The sequence below is a fragment of the Arachis hypogaea genome, chromosome 7, assembly GCF_003086295.3.
Source record: "Arachis hypogaea cultivar Tifrunner chromosome 7, arahy.Tifrunner.gnm2.J5K5, whole genome shotgun sequence".
Taxonomy (NCBI): Eukaryota; Viridiplantae; Streptophyta; class Magnoliopsida; order Fabales; family Fabaceae; genus Arachis; species Arachis hypogaea.
In genome coordinates this window covers 5,927,644-5,943,368 of record NC_092042.1, presented here as the reverse complement: position 1 = coordinate 5,943,368, position 15,725 = coordinate 5,927,644, and the positions used below count along the sequence as shown (strand labels likewise).

The 15,725-nt window shown below is 29.9% G+C and overlaps 1 protein-coding gene across 2 annotated transcripts; it reads left to right on the top strand.

Moving 5' to 3' along the window:
- The first annotated feature begins 5,276 nt into the window (after positions 1–5,276).
- On the top strand, positions 5,277–7,215 carry LOC112702204 (uncharacterized). Of its 2 annotated transcripts, none has more exons than XM_025753153.3 (2): positions 5,277–5,487; positions 6,698–7,215. In XM_025753153.3, exon 2 carries the CDS (start codon positions 6,709–6,711, stop codon positions 7,090–7,092), a length of 384 nt encoding a protein of 127 aa, XP_025608938.1. In that variant the 5' UTR covers positions 5,277–5,487; positions 6,698–6,708; the 3' UTR covers positions 7,093–7,215. The 2 variants fall into 2 exon arrangements, with proteins under 2 accessions (XP_025608938.1, XP_025608939.1); XM_025753154.3 differs by lacking the exon at positions 5,277–5,487 and adding an exon at positions 6,217–6,325.
- The last annotated feature ends 8,510 nt before the right edge of the window (positions 7,216–15,725 follow it).

The window sequence follows — 15,725 nt, the reverse complement described above, 5'->3', positions numbered from 1 at the left end:
CTTGAGCAAGTAGACTGTAACTATATTTTGGATTTAGTGAATAAGTTCTCTGAAAAACTACAAATTTTAATTTTTTTTTAAAGCATTTATTATATAAGAACTATAACATGTTTTCAAAATAAATAATTTTAACTAGAACCCCTAGGACATTTATAAGCAAAACTCATATTTTTTATGAATACATTCAATGCACTTATTAAATGTGGTTCGGAAATATATATAAAATTAGAATAGAATGGTTTTTTTTTTAATTTTAAATACAACTTTACTGCATAAAATCTTGATTCAGCTGGAACTTACTACCAATGGTATCTCACTATTCCCCACCATGATGATGTCAGATGAGATAACATTCTCATTCACTTTACTAATTGCTTTAACTCATCCAAGTCAATTTTAAACTACACCACTCTAGGGAGATAACATTCTCACTGATTGCTTGGTTTTCCTTTCTAGCAAGAACAAGGCAGCCTATTATGTTCTTCTTGTAAGTTAACTAGTTGTGTTGAGCTTGTTACCTTGTCTCTATGAGTGTCATCACACTCCTCTTGTTGATTCTGTGCTTCTTTGCCTTCTTATTACCTTCTGCTCCTGTTCTTGTCTCTGATGGGATAACTCTGCTGTCATTGTTGTCACAATGGACCTTTGTTCCTCCCATTATCAACTCCACCTGGAATCCATCTGATTCCATTCCATGCTCATGGGTTGGAGTCCAGTGTAACCATGAGCACAATGTGCTCTCCCTTAACCTCACTAACCATGGGATTCTTGGTCAACTTGGACCCGAGATAAGACAATTGCAACACTTGCAGGCTCTTGTGTTGGCCAATAATGATTTCTCAGGAAAGGTACCTTCAGAGCTAAGTAATTGTAGTTTGCTTCAGCTCTTAGACCTTTCTAATAACAGCTTTAGCGGACAGATACCATATAGCTTCAAGAAGTTGCAAAATCTGCAGTATATGAGCTTGTCATTCAATCTGTTGAGTGGTGAGATTCCAGATTCCTTGTTTCAGATCCCTCAACTGCAAGAAGTGAACCTTCACTCTAACCATCTCAGTGGTTCTATCCCAACCAGCATAGGCAACTTGACTGAGCTGTTGAGGTTGGATCTACATGGTAATAAGTTAACAGGTACTATTCCTTCATCCATTGGTAATTGCATGAAATTAGAGGATTTGGTTTTGAATGAGAACAAACTCGAAGGAGAACTACCATTGGTGATGGTTAATCTCAAGCATCTGAAAAATATCTCACTGTTTGACAATCAGTTATCTGGATTCATACCTCAAAGCTTGGGAATCAATAGCAGCCTAGTGAAGCTGGACCTTACAATGAATGATTTCACTGGTAATATCCCACCCAATCTCTGCCTTGGAAAACAATTACGTGTGCTGAACATGGGATCTAATAAACTTCAAGGTAGCATACCTTCTAAGGTAGGAAGATGTGAAACTCTAAGCATGTTAATTCTCAGTGACAACCATTTAACCGGCTCTCTTCCGGAGTTCGCGAGTAACCTGAACCTCAAGATTATGGACATGAGCAGGAACAGAATTGGTGGAACTATACCATCAAGTTTGGAGAAGTGCACTAATCTTATAGAAATAAATTTGTCAATGAACAAATTTACTGGCCTCATACCATCACAGCTTGGAAAGCTTCTGAATCTTGAGGTTTTGAATCTTGCACATAACAGCTTGGAAGGTGCTTTGCCAAATCAGCTGTCAAATTGTACTAAAATGGATAGTTTTGATGTTGGATTCAATTCCCTCAATGGATCATTCCCATCAAGTTTGCGGAGTTGGACGGGTTTAACAACATTGATTTTAAGAGAGAATCGTTTTACAGGGGGTATCCCAACTTTTCTTTCAGAATTTAACAAGCTCCATGATTTACAGCTTGGTGGAAATTTGTTTGGCGGAAAAATTCCTCCATCATTAGGAAAGTTGAAGAATCTGATCTATGGATTGAATCTGAGTGCTAATGGATTGACAGGTGAAATTCCCTTTGAAATTGGGAAGCTAAATGTACTGTCCAGTCTGGATTTATCCTCAAACAATTTGACAGGAAGCATGGATGTTCTTGGTGAACTTTCGTTGAACAACTTGAATGTTTCATACAATTTCTTGCATGGTCCTGTACCAGAAACTCTGATGAATTTCTTAAATTCCTCGCCGTCTTCATTCTTGGGCAATCCCTATCTCTGTGTCAGTTTTTCAGCTTCTCATAGCTCAAATCGCACCAAAGCTAGTTACTTGAAGCCATGTGTCTACAAATCAAATTATCATTTAGGTATCAGTATAAGTGCAATGGTGATGATAGAACTTGGTTCCACAATATTGGTTTCTGGCATGCTGATAGCACTAGTTGTTCGCCGGTTAAATGCCTCTGATTCAATGCTTTCACATGAAGAAGATATTCACTTGGGTTTACCCTTTTATGGTGGCATGGTCAAGGATGATATGATCAAAGTAGATGATGGTTGTATTGTTGGCAGAGGAGCCCATGCAATAGTTTATAAAGTCCTGCATAATGGTCGAGCTCTTGCTGTAAAGAAAATTGTATTTAGAGGACAGGACAACAAGCGCTTAGAAATCATGAAAAGAGAAGTTGAAACCCTCTATATGATTAAGCACATAAATTTGGTAAGTATCCTGGGGTACAGCGTGGCTAAGGACTATGGTTTAATATTTACTCGCTACATGGAAAAGGGAAGCCTTCATGATATTTTGCATAGGAACATTCCATCACCAGCCTGGAATGTTCGGCTTAAGATAGCTCATGGAATTGCACAGGGACTAAAATACCTGCATTATGATTGCGATCCGCCGATAGTGCACCGAGACATCAAACCACAGAATATACTCCTTGATGCTGAGATGGAGCCTCGTATTTCAGATTTTGGTACTGCCAACATCAGGAACCTAGCTGAGGATTCTTATACTCATTCTGATTTCCCTTGGCAAAAGCTTTCAGCACGTATAGCTGGTACTGCTGGCTATATGGCACCAGGTAACTAAACCTTTTTCTACACCTACTATCTATTTGTATGCCATGCTGCCAACACTGCCTAATGCTTGCTATAATGTAGGGATACTTTTAGTTTGTTACAGCTTGAAAGAATAGTTAATGTAAAATAATATCTTCCTAACATGGTTGCATCATCCATTCTTACAGAGTGTGCATATGCAACAGAGCCAAGCAGAACTTTTGACGTATATAGCTATGGAGTAGTGTTGCTTGAGCTAATAACCAGAAAAAGAGTGTTAGTTGATGGCAATGAACATATAGTGAGTTGGGTTAGATCTGTCTGGGATGATGAAACAAACAAAATTGACAAGATTGTTGATTCATACCTTGCAGCTTCATTTCCCAATTCAGCAGTGTTGGAAAAGCAAGTAACCGCGTTGCTTTCGTTGGCATTGAGATGCACAGAGAGAGATCAACGCGATCGACCAACGATGATAGAAGTGGTCAACTTCTACAGAAAAAGCATATTCAAGTTGAGGTGTGATCATATGGCTAATGATAATAATGATGGTGCTGAAGTTGCTGTAGGTGTAGCACCACAATCACCATTCAATAATGAACCAGATATCAGTACTAATCCAGTTTCCAACACTCAGGGTCAGGGAGACTCCTATGTGCATGAAGAAAGTAATGAACCACAAGATGTCTATGCTTTAGATGATTTGAGGCTTGTGTCTACACCTAAAATTGGTGTTGATGGACTCATAATTAAGGTAATAGGCAATGGTCAGTTACATGTTGAACAAGTTGCAGTGAAAACTGCACTGGTTGTTCCTAAAGTGACCTACACTTGGCCTTGTTTAAAGTTCCTTCCAACGGTGACTGGACCAGTAGTTACAATACCTTTCAACTGGTTTTTCCTCTCTTCTTGGGCTCAATATATGTACCAGAAGAGTTCCTTAAAATTACACCTCAATTTCTTCTTTATAGCACCTATCAAGAACTCTTCTACTTGTTGTGTAAACTCTGAAGAATAAATATTATATAGCTTTTTATTGTTGGAACATGTAGAAATATATAGCTTTTAAAATTACACCTCAATTTCTCCCTTATATTTTGCATGATATATAGGCTATGCCAACCGGAGCATTCTAGTGTGTATTTTTCTCTATGTTCACTTGGTGTGATTGTGATGGATTTTGTGTTGGAACATGCAAAGCTTTCACTTGTTCCATCCTTTTGAAGTGCTGGTCATTCTTAGACAAACACAGTTGAGACTAGGGATGTGCATGGCTCGACCCGGTCATTATTTCGGGTCATGTTCAACCCATAGTTTGGAGTGTTCGAATCAGGTCTAGTGGCCTGATCATCATACAAAATTAATATTGTGTTATTAGTGATTGATGATGACTATTCTTATGTGGAATTTAAGTATTGTAAACATTAATATTTTGTGTTACTAGTCATTATAAGGCTATAAGTTAATGTTTTATGTTTAAAATGTATAAAATTTTAAACTAATGCATAATATTGTGTTATTTGTATTGATTTAAATATTTATTGTTATTAGACGTATTAATTGTGGTTATGTTTTAATTTTAGAGAAATGTTGGTTCTTGTTATATTTTTCTAAGTGAATTTTAACATGTTAAATAATGGTTGGAATCTTGGAAATTTTGATATTTTCACATGCTAGCTTACAAGAAAATATCAAGATAATGTAATGTTAATGATCCGGTTTTCACCCGGTATAATCGTGGCTCAAAAGTGTGTAGGTTTCATCGGATTTAGGACCGAGTTCGGGCCTAACAAATAAGGCCGGTATATATTTTGGGCTGGGTCTGGGTCATATCAAATCCGGTTTCATTCGACCCATGAACACCCCTAGTTCGAACAGAAGGCAAAACTGTCAAATTCAAGAACCAAAGTTGAACCGCCAAATCGTGATCCGACCGGTTTTTTTAATTTTTGCCAAAAAACGCTGCGTTTTTTCCACAGATCAGAAACGAACCCTAGCCTTCAGTCTTCAGTTCACTCAGACACCACTCTCGAGCCTCCACCCTGCAGCCCTCCACTCTCACCTCGAGCTTCCGGCGCAACCTCCGTCCAGCCACCGCCGCCGTCGCAACACCTCCGTCGAAGTCACTCACCGTCGCAAGTTCGTGGAGCCAGCTTGGAGATTCGCGCAGCCCTTTCCGTCGCGAAGTCAGCCGTGGAAATCGCAGCCACCGCCACCACTCCTTGCCGTCGCGCATTGTCGTCCTGAGTGACCTGAAGCCCTTTTCCCCCCTCTCGAGCCCCATTCCTGATTCCTCAGTCTCATACATACTCTCATTATTTCTCCCCAAAACACAACCCTAGCCTCCATCGCGCCGCCGTTGGTCGCACTGTCGCCGCCTGGTTCGTCGTGGCCGTTCTTCAATCCTCCTGTTTCGTCGTGCTCGAAGGCCCTTCCATTCCCCCAACGCCAATCCTCCTACTGATTGATGATAAATTGATACCGATAAATTGTTACTGGTTTGTACATGCTTTTATTTTTGTCTGTTGTTAAATTTTGTTAAAGTTTCTTGATGATAAATTTTGTGCTCATTGCCTAAAGGAATACTTGTATCACATAGCTCGCTACTAGTGCCTGCTGTTCGTGTTTGTTTTTTAGTTCATAAATTATCAAATTATATTGATTATTGAATGGCTCTGCTCACTACTGCTATGCTGTGTTGTACTCTGGTTTGTGTCTTCTTCGCTGCTGTGCTGTGTTTTTTGGCTCTCTGTCGTTTACTGCTGAGCATTTTTGTGTTTAAGTCAATTAAAACTATGCTTTGGGCTTAATTGTGCTTAGATTGTTCTGCTGTGCTGTGCTGTGCTGTTGTGCTGATGTTTTGTGTTTACTAATGTGCTGCTGGAGACTGAATTGCTGCTATTTTGTGTGTTTCAATTTTGAGTTTGTATTTAAATAAATTCACAAGACTTTGGTCGATGACATTTGTGTAGTATTTTAAATTTAGAAGACGTCTTAAGATTTATATTAGACTAAAATTATGTTTTAGGATATTTATTTATAATTTATTTATTATAACGGTTTTTTTAGTTGGACCACAATTGAACCGGTTAAATCAATAAATCAGTGAACTAATTACTAGAACGGTTCGATAATTGGTTTGGTTTTCAGAACTTTGGTTTATTGTGTGGAGTATTGTTTTAGTGAACTCATGGTTGCTGCTTAAACTAATGGTTCCTTACTCTTATCATTCCTTGATCTCTTGATTTCTAGTTTTGTTGTTTGAATATGTTCATGGGTTTTTTCAATGTAATTGAATAAGTGGATTGAAGGTTGATTCCTTGTTTACCTATTTTGGTAATGTTCATAAGCTAGGTGAAATGTTATATTCATATTTGAGATTTCCATAGTTTGATACATTTTCTCTGCTATGTCACGCTCCTTGTACTACTCTTCATGGTTTTAAATTTTAGTGTGTCAATGTTGTTATACACTTGAGACATTTCATTTCGTTATGTATAAATGTTGCTTTTATGTATAATTTCAGACTTAGTGGTGTATCCTTCATGTTTATTACTCCTAATAATTAATTTGCAATCAAGAATGTTAATGACCTGTTTCAAATCAAGACATTGGTTTTTCTTTTCATTGTGTGTGGCATTGCTTTTAGTCATCCCTTTCATTTTTGTTTAAACTAATTTGTGTGCTTAATTTTCTATCTGCCATTAGATAACTGAAGAATGACTGTTTTGAAGCGGTATGTGCTGAGAATATTCATATCCTTGAAACACATTACGGCAAACGTGGTGGATAGAAACCATGGTCATATTGTAGCAACCTCCTCCACGGCAGAGCACTCCATTAAACAGTCGCTTGAGTGTGGCCGGTCCTGCAATGCGAAAGCAGCTGCTGTCGTTGGGGAGATATTGGCCATGCGGCTCAAAGTTGAGGGCCTTAAGGATGGACAAGGAAGAGGAATTCATGTCAATGTAACTAAGGAAATAGAGAAGAAGGGATTTAAGAGCCAAACCAAGGTTTGGGCTATTGTTAATGCCCTTAAAAACAATGGTGTTAAACTCATAGATGAAGATGATGGTAACGATTCTTCTCCTAGCCATTCATAAAATGTCTTTTGTATATCTATAAATATATTAGAATGTTTTTGTATTCCAATGATAATATAGAAATGCAGTGATTCTTGTACTAAGAACATCTTTGCAATATACAAATACACCTATCTTCTGTTATATTGATAGTAAATGTAAATCAGAATAACGTGTACTAGATGCTGTCATTTTTGTCACTTAGTTCTGTATTTTGGGCTGCCACTTTCATTTGGCATGCATATACTGTAGTAGCTGCATTAGTCACAGAAATTTTATGTCCAAACAAAAATAGGTAATGATACCTACAATGGAAAAAAATATATATATCATAACAGGTCCATCATACAAAGTTTCAGTGTTTACACTTTACAGTGCTTATCCTGCACAACTCTATAGTTTGAGTCTTTCATGAAAATATGTTAGAGACAAAAATCATAGAGTTGACCAGACTTATCAAGAATTAAGAAGTGAGAGGGAAAATGATGTATTTGTAAGGTTGCTAATTGATATAATATTCAAAGTGCCAGCCAAGACTGACCATGACCACTGTCTCTTGGACTTTTCTAAGGGAAAATCAAGAGAGCTTGAAATTAGTGGTGATAGGTAGGTATACTTAGCATGGAAATTTTTAACTTCCAAATTAAAGGATGAGCATTCTATTTCATCCCTTCCTGCCTCTGAAATTATTTTTTTTTTAAATGACGATTTATATTGATTTCCTCTCAAATTTGACAAAAATCATTGTACAGTTTGACAAAATTTATTGTACCTCTTTTCTATTTATTTAAGTGACATTAACTTCTCTTTATGGAAGATAGTAGTATTTTGAAAGATTTTATTTTCTAATTTATATAATAATTAAGGAAGTGTAAGTAGATACTTTTGGAACTGGGACCATCTTCATAAATGTTTTTGATTTCTATCTTCCAATTTGGTTTAAAAAATTATTGGCTCCTCTCAAAGTGTTTTTGACTTAAAATCAATGTATAATAGTAGACTCCAATGATGTTATGCAAAAGAAAGGTGACATTAAACTTTGGATGTTACACGGTTTCAACATAATAGATTGGACAGGTTTTTTTTTTTCACACATTGATTGAATACACAACCCGTACTGCAAGTTGCTTAATTCCATAGTTGTCTTATGTTTCAATTATTTATGTTAATTGTAGCTATTATATCGACCATTGAGATTCTTTTATTGTTAAAGAAGATAAGGAAAATTAAGCAATGATTCTTTTCGACAATTGTCATATTCAGCCATCAATTATGTTTCTTCATCAATCACTATTCACTATGAAATTTTGAATAAAATAAATAGAAGAAACAATTTAGGCTATAGATAAGGATAGAAACAAATTAGATCTATATTGTAGTTATTCAGTTTGAATCACATTAAATACTTATTTAGATATCTAAATCTGACTTATCTAAAATTTTGGCATAACTTATATTCCTAAAACATATGTTAATGAATAAAAAGTTTAAATTGAGCTACACTTTTTTTATAAGGCCAGGTCTGTTGCAGACTAAGTTCAAGATTTTTATTAGAACGTAGTTTTATTTTTAGCTATCAAAAATATTATTTACACACTAAAATTAATCATTATATATTTTTGTATAAATATATGTATATTTTAATTAATTTTTAATATATATTTTATATTTTAATGTATATTCTATATTGATAACTAATTTTAGTATACTTAGCATAATTGTCCTCCCTACCATTATTGATTTGCTTGCTGCCACCACATTTATAAAAAGGCTTCAACTTCAGTTAATATTGTCTGTGATGAATTACTATTGTTACTGGCGAAGCAGTTAAAAGCAAAAGCAAAAAGGTTTCGGATTTTTTGGCTTTTTTTCTTTGTGCACAAAAGAAAGGACAAGAGATAAGTTTACAAGCTCCTCTCAATAAGAAAAATTAACTTGATCATATGTGTGTTAACTGTTAAGTGCAAATAAATAAGGTCAAGTAGATAAATTTTCTAATAATAATAATAATAATAATAACCAAATTCTGTTTCATATGCTAACACAATGAACATCGGTTTGCCAACACGGCATCAGATATCTGAACAAATCCTTGTAATCCCGCAACCATTTTTTTCTAAAATTAAAAAAGAAACTATAAATAAGTCTCTAATTTTATAATTTAAAAATACATAAATTTCTGGTTAATTAAAAATATAAAAATATTTTTTATTTTTTAGAATATAAAACATTTAAGTTTTTTTGTCCAAAATATATAAGGACAAATAACTTTTCTAAATAAATTTAAATGTTTTATATTTTAAGAAGTGAAGAATCTTTTATATTTTTAATTAATAAAAAATATATGCTTTGAATTATAAAATTAGGTCCTATTGATCTTTTTCTCAAAATTTTATAAATTACACGTTTACAAGTGAAGAGGAATATTTAGACCATCTCCAGTAGGGAACTCATCTTAGTTCCTATTTATGGCCCACTTGTCATAAAAAGTGACTCCACATCAGATTTTGCGTCATAACCAATAAATAGAAACTCAATGAATCTCTCTCTTCTCCATTAGAAGGAACTAACTTTAATCCCTATTGTGGTCCCACCTAATTAATTAATTAAGTAATTAAAATTAATATAATAATTATTATTTTTTAATAATATTATTTAAATTTATAAATTCAAAATAATTCAATATTATAAAATATTAAAATAAATAACTTAAATTTGATTAGTATTTTAAATTTTATAAATAAAAATAAATAATCCAACTAAAAATTATTTTATAATATATAAAAATTAAATTTATTTTTTATGTAAAATAAATTTAATTAATTATGATTTAATATAACAATATAAATAATATTTGATATTGATTTAACATAATTATTTATATTAATTATAATTTAATATAACTAATTATTAAATAATTAATATAAATAATTAATTAAATAGATATATAAGTATTTAATATATATTTAATATATTTTTTATTTTTTTTATTAACTTACCACATGGCATAATTTTATTGGTTGTTGCAAGTCCCTGTTTAGAGGGACTCTCAACCTTGATCCCCGTGAAGAGCCCTCTTTCCCTTTTCACTCCAATGGTAATTGAGTCCCCATATATCAGAAGAGGAACTCTATTTCTTAGCATTGGAGTTGCTCTTAGTAGTTTCAGGGGCACGGATTCGGTACGCAGGAGACGTTTGAGTATCGAAACGCCAAAAATATGTTTGGCACATCGGTCAGTTAGAAAGTGTCAAATAAAAATATTTGTCTTTTGTGAGTCTTTTTTGTAATTCTTTATAAAATAAAGGGGTCAATTTTTTTAATTTTTTAAGTGAATATATTTAACTTAATTATTAGTTAGTTATACTCAGTATTTAATTAGTATTGCTTCTCTCTTCTTCTAGGTTCTCTTCCTCTCTTTCCACTGTCGTTGCAAGCACCGTCTCTTCCATTATTTTTCCATTCGTTGACAACTCTCCGTTCGCTGACAACTGACTGAAACCTCTCCACCGCCTCTCCTACTCGCTCTGTCACTGCGATGCCAACTCCTTCTCCCCACTCAGTCATGGTGGCTTCGGCGTCTTATCCGGCACGTCCGAAGTCCACTGCCCCCACTCCGTCGAAGTGCACTGCTTTACCAAATGTAGCAAGTGTTTCTTCATCTAAACCTCTTGGTTTTGTTTTAACAACCTTTTGCCGCGAAGGTTAGTGTTCCTCGAACTAACGCGAACAATAGGATTATAATTCCTTGACCCACCACCACATCTTAGAGGTAAAGCTTGCTTATAGCGCATCTTACATTTCCATAAAAACCTCTATTTTCTGGTAATTGACCACTATACTCACTAAAATCTGTTTTAGAAAAATGCTCAATACGATCCATGTTATTCCAATTTTTTGAAATCCCTAAAAGCCCCAATACCCCAAATCAAATAAGATTCTAGATTCAGATTACTGTTCCAGCATCACAATGACCAAAATATATATAGATACGGTTTCAATTTCAAATCACTGCTAATCTCAGAGTTCAAAATTTTGAAGCAATCCCAGCAATAACCATGAAATGCGCTGCGTGATTCATACTGTGTTTCACTTTTTTGCACTTGACTTGTGGACAGTTCAGGAAGATTTAAAGTTTAAGTGAAATTTATGTAATTCCATTTTGAAATGAAAGAATTATACCCAGCTTCAACTCTTCGGCGAACATTGCGGAATAGGGAAGAATGCGGTGGGCGCAACGGAACCAGCCAAAATGCCTCTCACCCTTCTTGTGGGCAAATTCTATTTGTTATATTAATTATATTAACTATGGTCATATGCTTTGGAAAATTAGTTTTTTTAGATTAATTTTATTAATTATAGTTAAAGTGTGTTCGGATTAAAGTTTGTAGACCGGAATTTGTATAGAATTAATTTTGTAAAATTAATTTTAATCAAAACTTAGTTAGTATTAATGTAGTTTATTTTTGACAATTTTTATATTAAAATAGATTATAATAAACTAAATATTGTTTGAATTATATTATTCAAAATCACTTATAGATAAAAATTACTGAAAAGAGCATAAATTTAAATAATTATTTTATATTATCTTATAATTTTTCTTTAGATATTAAAATAAATTTTAATAGTCTATTTTCTAGTATTTACAGTACTCTTTGGTACTCTAATAGAATTAATAAAATCATAATACAAATAAAAAAAATTTCATACAAAAGAAACAACAAATAAAAAATTCATATTAAACAAAAAATAATAAAAATTTTATAAAAAATAATAATATCCATGAGAGAGCATAAAAAAAATATTATGAAAGCAACAACAAAATTAATCATATAAATAATAAAAAACAAAATTGATAGATAGAAAATAAATTTTAATCTAACGTGAACAAATAAAATTTTTAAGAAAATTAAATGTAGGTGGCTCCAAGTGCTGAATCAAATATGATTCGAATTATTTTGACAGGGACTAATTCAAATTTAAGAGATTAAAATTACTCTTTTTTTAGCTAATTCGAACTAATCTCATTCGAATTACATTAAAATATATTTTTGGGTGATCCATGTTACTATTTTTTGTTTTGATAGAATCACGTAATCTTCTCTTCCATTTGATTTAATATGGCATTTTTATAACTTACAGTAATATAATCTAAGAAATTAATTATTATTTTAAATAATTTTATTAATGAGAAATTAATAATTATGTTAGATTAATTTATTAATTATAGTAATATGTCATGAAAAATTATTAGTTATTTAGAATGTTAATCACGGTAAGATGTTGTAAAAAATTAATATTTTTTATTAATTAAAAAGCTATAAAAAATTAATATTTTATTAATTAAACTTTAAAATTTACTACATATATATTTTTTTATTTTTAATTTATTTTTTAAGTCAACGATAACACCTATCAATTTAATAAAATTAATCTAAAAAATACTAATTTTTCATAGCATCTTATTATAATTAATACTGTAAATAATTAATAAATTCTTTTGATATATTACTATAATTAATAAATTCTTTTGATATATAACGAAGTTGGAGGTTTGGTAGGACTGAGCACGTATTGTGGGTATCCGATTACCCGTCCGAACCAAACCAAACCTGTTAAATTGGTTTTGAAATGAATGGGTAATCAGGTTCAACCCAAATTAAATCAACGACTCTCTCTAGTAATTAGTTTGGATAAGGATTTTGGAGTGCAGAATCCAAATCAACCCATAGATCCGATCATATATTAATTAAATAAATAATAAAAATTTAAAATATATATATATGCATTTTAATAGAAAATTTAAAGTGAATAAATTAAATTAAAATTTAATTTTTTTATTTTAAAACACGTTATCATTTACACAAACATAATAATATCTTTTTATAAATTAATTGCTCTTTTTTTACAATTAAATTTACTATAATTTTTATTTTTGGAGGAAAACGTTAATTTATTCCCTCTTTTCTTTTTCTTATTTTTTGTTTTAATAAATCAAATAAAATATAAATATTTTCTAAATTAGAAATAGCCAAAGTTCATTCGAGGAATAATTATTCAAGTTATTTTAAAAATTACTAATTTATAATTTAGAATGTAGTGTTTAGGATTTATGGCCTAAAATCTAAGGTTTAGGACGTAGGATTTAGAATTTAGAATTTTAGGATTTTTTTTCTTCTTCTCCTTAATATACGTACATCCTTTCATTTGAACTTTAGAATTTACTACGTATATTTTTTTTCTTTTATTTATTCCCCAAGTCAACTCTATCAATTTAATAAATTAGTCCAAAAAATACTAATTTTTCATAGCATCTTACTATAATTAATACTCTAAATAATTAATAATTTTTTATAATATGTTGTTAATAATTAATAAAATTATTTTATAAATTTACTAATTTCTCATATTATATTATTATAATTAATAAAATAACAAATTTTCTAAATTATATTACCATAACCTATAAAGTTATTCTAAAAAATTACTAATTTTATGTAACATCTTACTATATAATTAATAAAATTATTCTCTATATCATTTAACTATAGTTAATAAAATTAATATAACAAAATTACTAATTTTTAATATATATTACTATAATTAATTAAGTTATTCTAAAAATTACTAATTTAGAATTTAGGGTACAGGTTTAGAGTTTAAGATTTTTGAATTTCTTTCTTAAGAGTCTGCTGTTGGCCAATGAGTTGCTGCATGCACAAGGCGGGGTTTAAACTCCCGACACTTACTTAAGCGGACGAGTAAACTGACCACTCGACCAACCCAAATTTGTTAGGTCCATTCTTTCATTTGAACTTTAGAACTTACTATATTTTTTTTTTTTTTGGTGACTAGAACTTACTATATATATATATATATATATATATATATATATATATATATATATATATATATATTATTTTTAATTTATTTTCCAAATCAACGGTAACCCTTATTAATTTAATAAAATTAATCTAAAAAATACTAATTTTTCATAGCATCTTATTATAATTAATATCCTAAATAATTAGTAAATTTTTATGACATATTACTATAATTACTAAATTTAATTTACATAATAATTAATTTTTCATATCATATTAACATAATTAATAAGATTATTTTAAAAATTTTTTAATTTCTTAGATTATATTACTATAATTAATAAAATTATTAAAAAAAATAACTAATTTTCTAAATTATATTAGTGATAAAATAATTATGAATTTATGATATGATAAAATACTTTTCAAAAAGCTATTCTAATGTTTGACTTCTAAACACCAAATTATTTATTTAAATAGTTTAATTTTTATCTAACCTAATATAATAAAGTATGTTTAAACCTTATTATTATTATTATTACTATTATTATTTTATAAAATGTGAAAATTTTTTGAAAGATTTTATGAGTACTATAAAGATTTGTAAGTCAATTTATGTAAATCGATTCAAGATATTTTTTATATACTCATGGCATCTTTTAAGGAAATTTTATAAAAAAAACAATTATTGTAATTATTTATTTTGGGTATGTACTTATTAGATGTGCCACATTTATATAGACCATTAGATTTGATTAGATGAAAATCAAAGGCTAATATGAAAGAAGAACATTGATGGACTCTAATAAATACAGAATATCCTAGTACATAAATAAATATTTTAAATGACAATACTTTAATACACACTACTTAAATGGTAACAGAATCTTTTATTCTTAAATAATTAAATACAAAACATATAGATACAAAAATATGAGTATTTTTTATTCAATATGATTAATTATTATGCAAGAAATATTTATGATATTAAAAAATTATATTAAAATAAAAATTTAAATTGTAACATAAAAATATAAAATAGTTAAAATTTTATTTTATATTATTTGATAAATAATTAGATTATTATATTCAAAATTTATTAACTAAATAATTTTATTAAAGATATTATTATATAATATAATTTTTCATCAAAATATTATAAAAATATAATTTATTTAAATTATTATATATAATACATGAAAATATTAACCTTTTTATTTTTCTCAATTTTTTTAAAAAACGGAATAAATAATATAATTCTAAAAACATGCCTATCATATTACATATTTACTTATATTAGTAAAACCTAAACTAATCAAGCTTACGTAATTAAAAGTATAAAATATTTAAATAAAAAAATAAAAATATTTTGAAAATATTATGATATTTACACTAATTTTTCATACATATATATATATGTATATATATAAATTTGGTCAAGTTAAAGAATAAAAAATTTAACTAAAAAATAAAAAGATACTTGGAAATAATAAAAATAAAAAATAACTTTATTATAAATATATAATTTTAAATATTATATATATATGAAACTTTAAATGTTAATTTTAATAAATAAAAAATTTTATTTTTTGTATTTATATATTTTATATTTTTAATTAAGTAAGTTTGATTAGTTTAGATCTTATTAGTATAAGTAAATATATAATGTGATAGGCATGTATTTAGAATTATGTTATGTTTATTCTGTTTTTTTTTTAAATTGAAAAAAATAAAAAAGGTTAATATTTTCATGTATTATATATAAATGTGGCGCATCCAATAAGCACGTAATTATTGTACTCGTTTTAAACATAATACTCTCTGAAAA

What these genes read in the sequence shown, in the direction of transcription:
- LOC112702204 (XM_025753153.3), top strand. Translation starts at nt 6,709, where the DNA reads ATGACTGTTTTGAAGCGGTATGTGCTGAGAATATTCATATCCTTGAAA.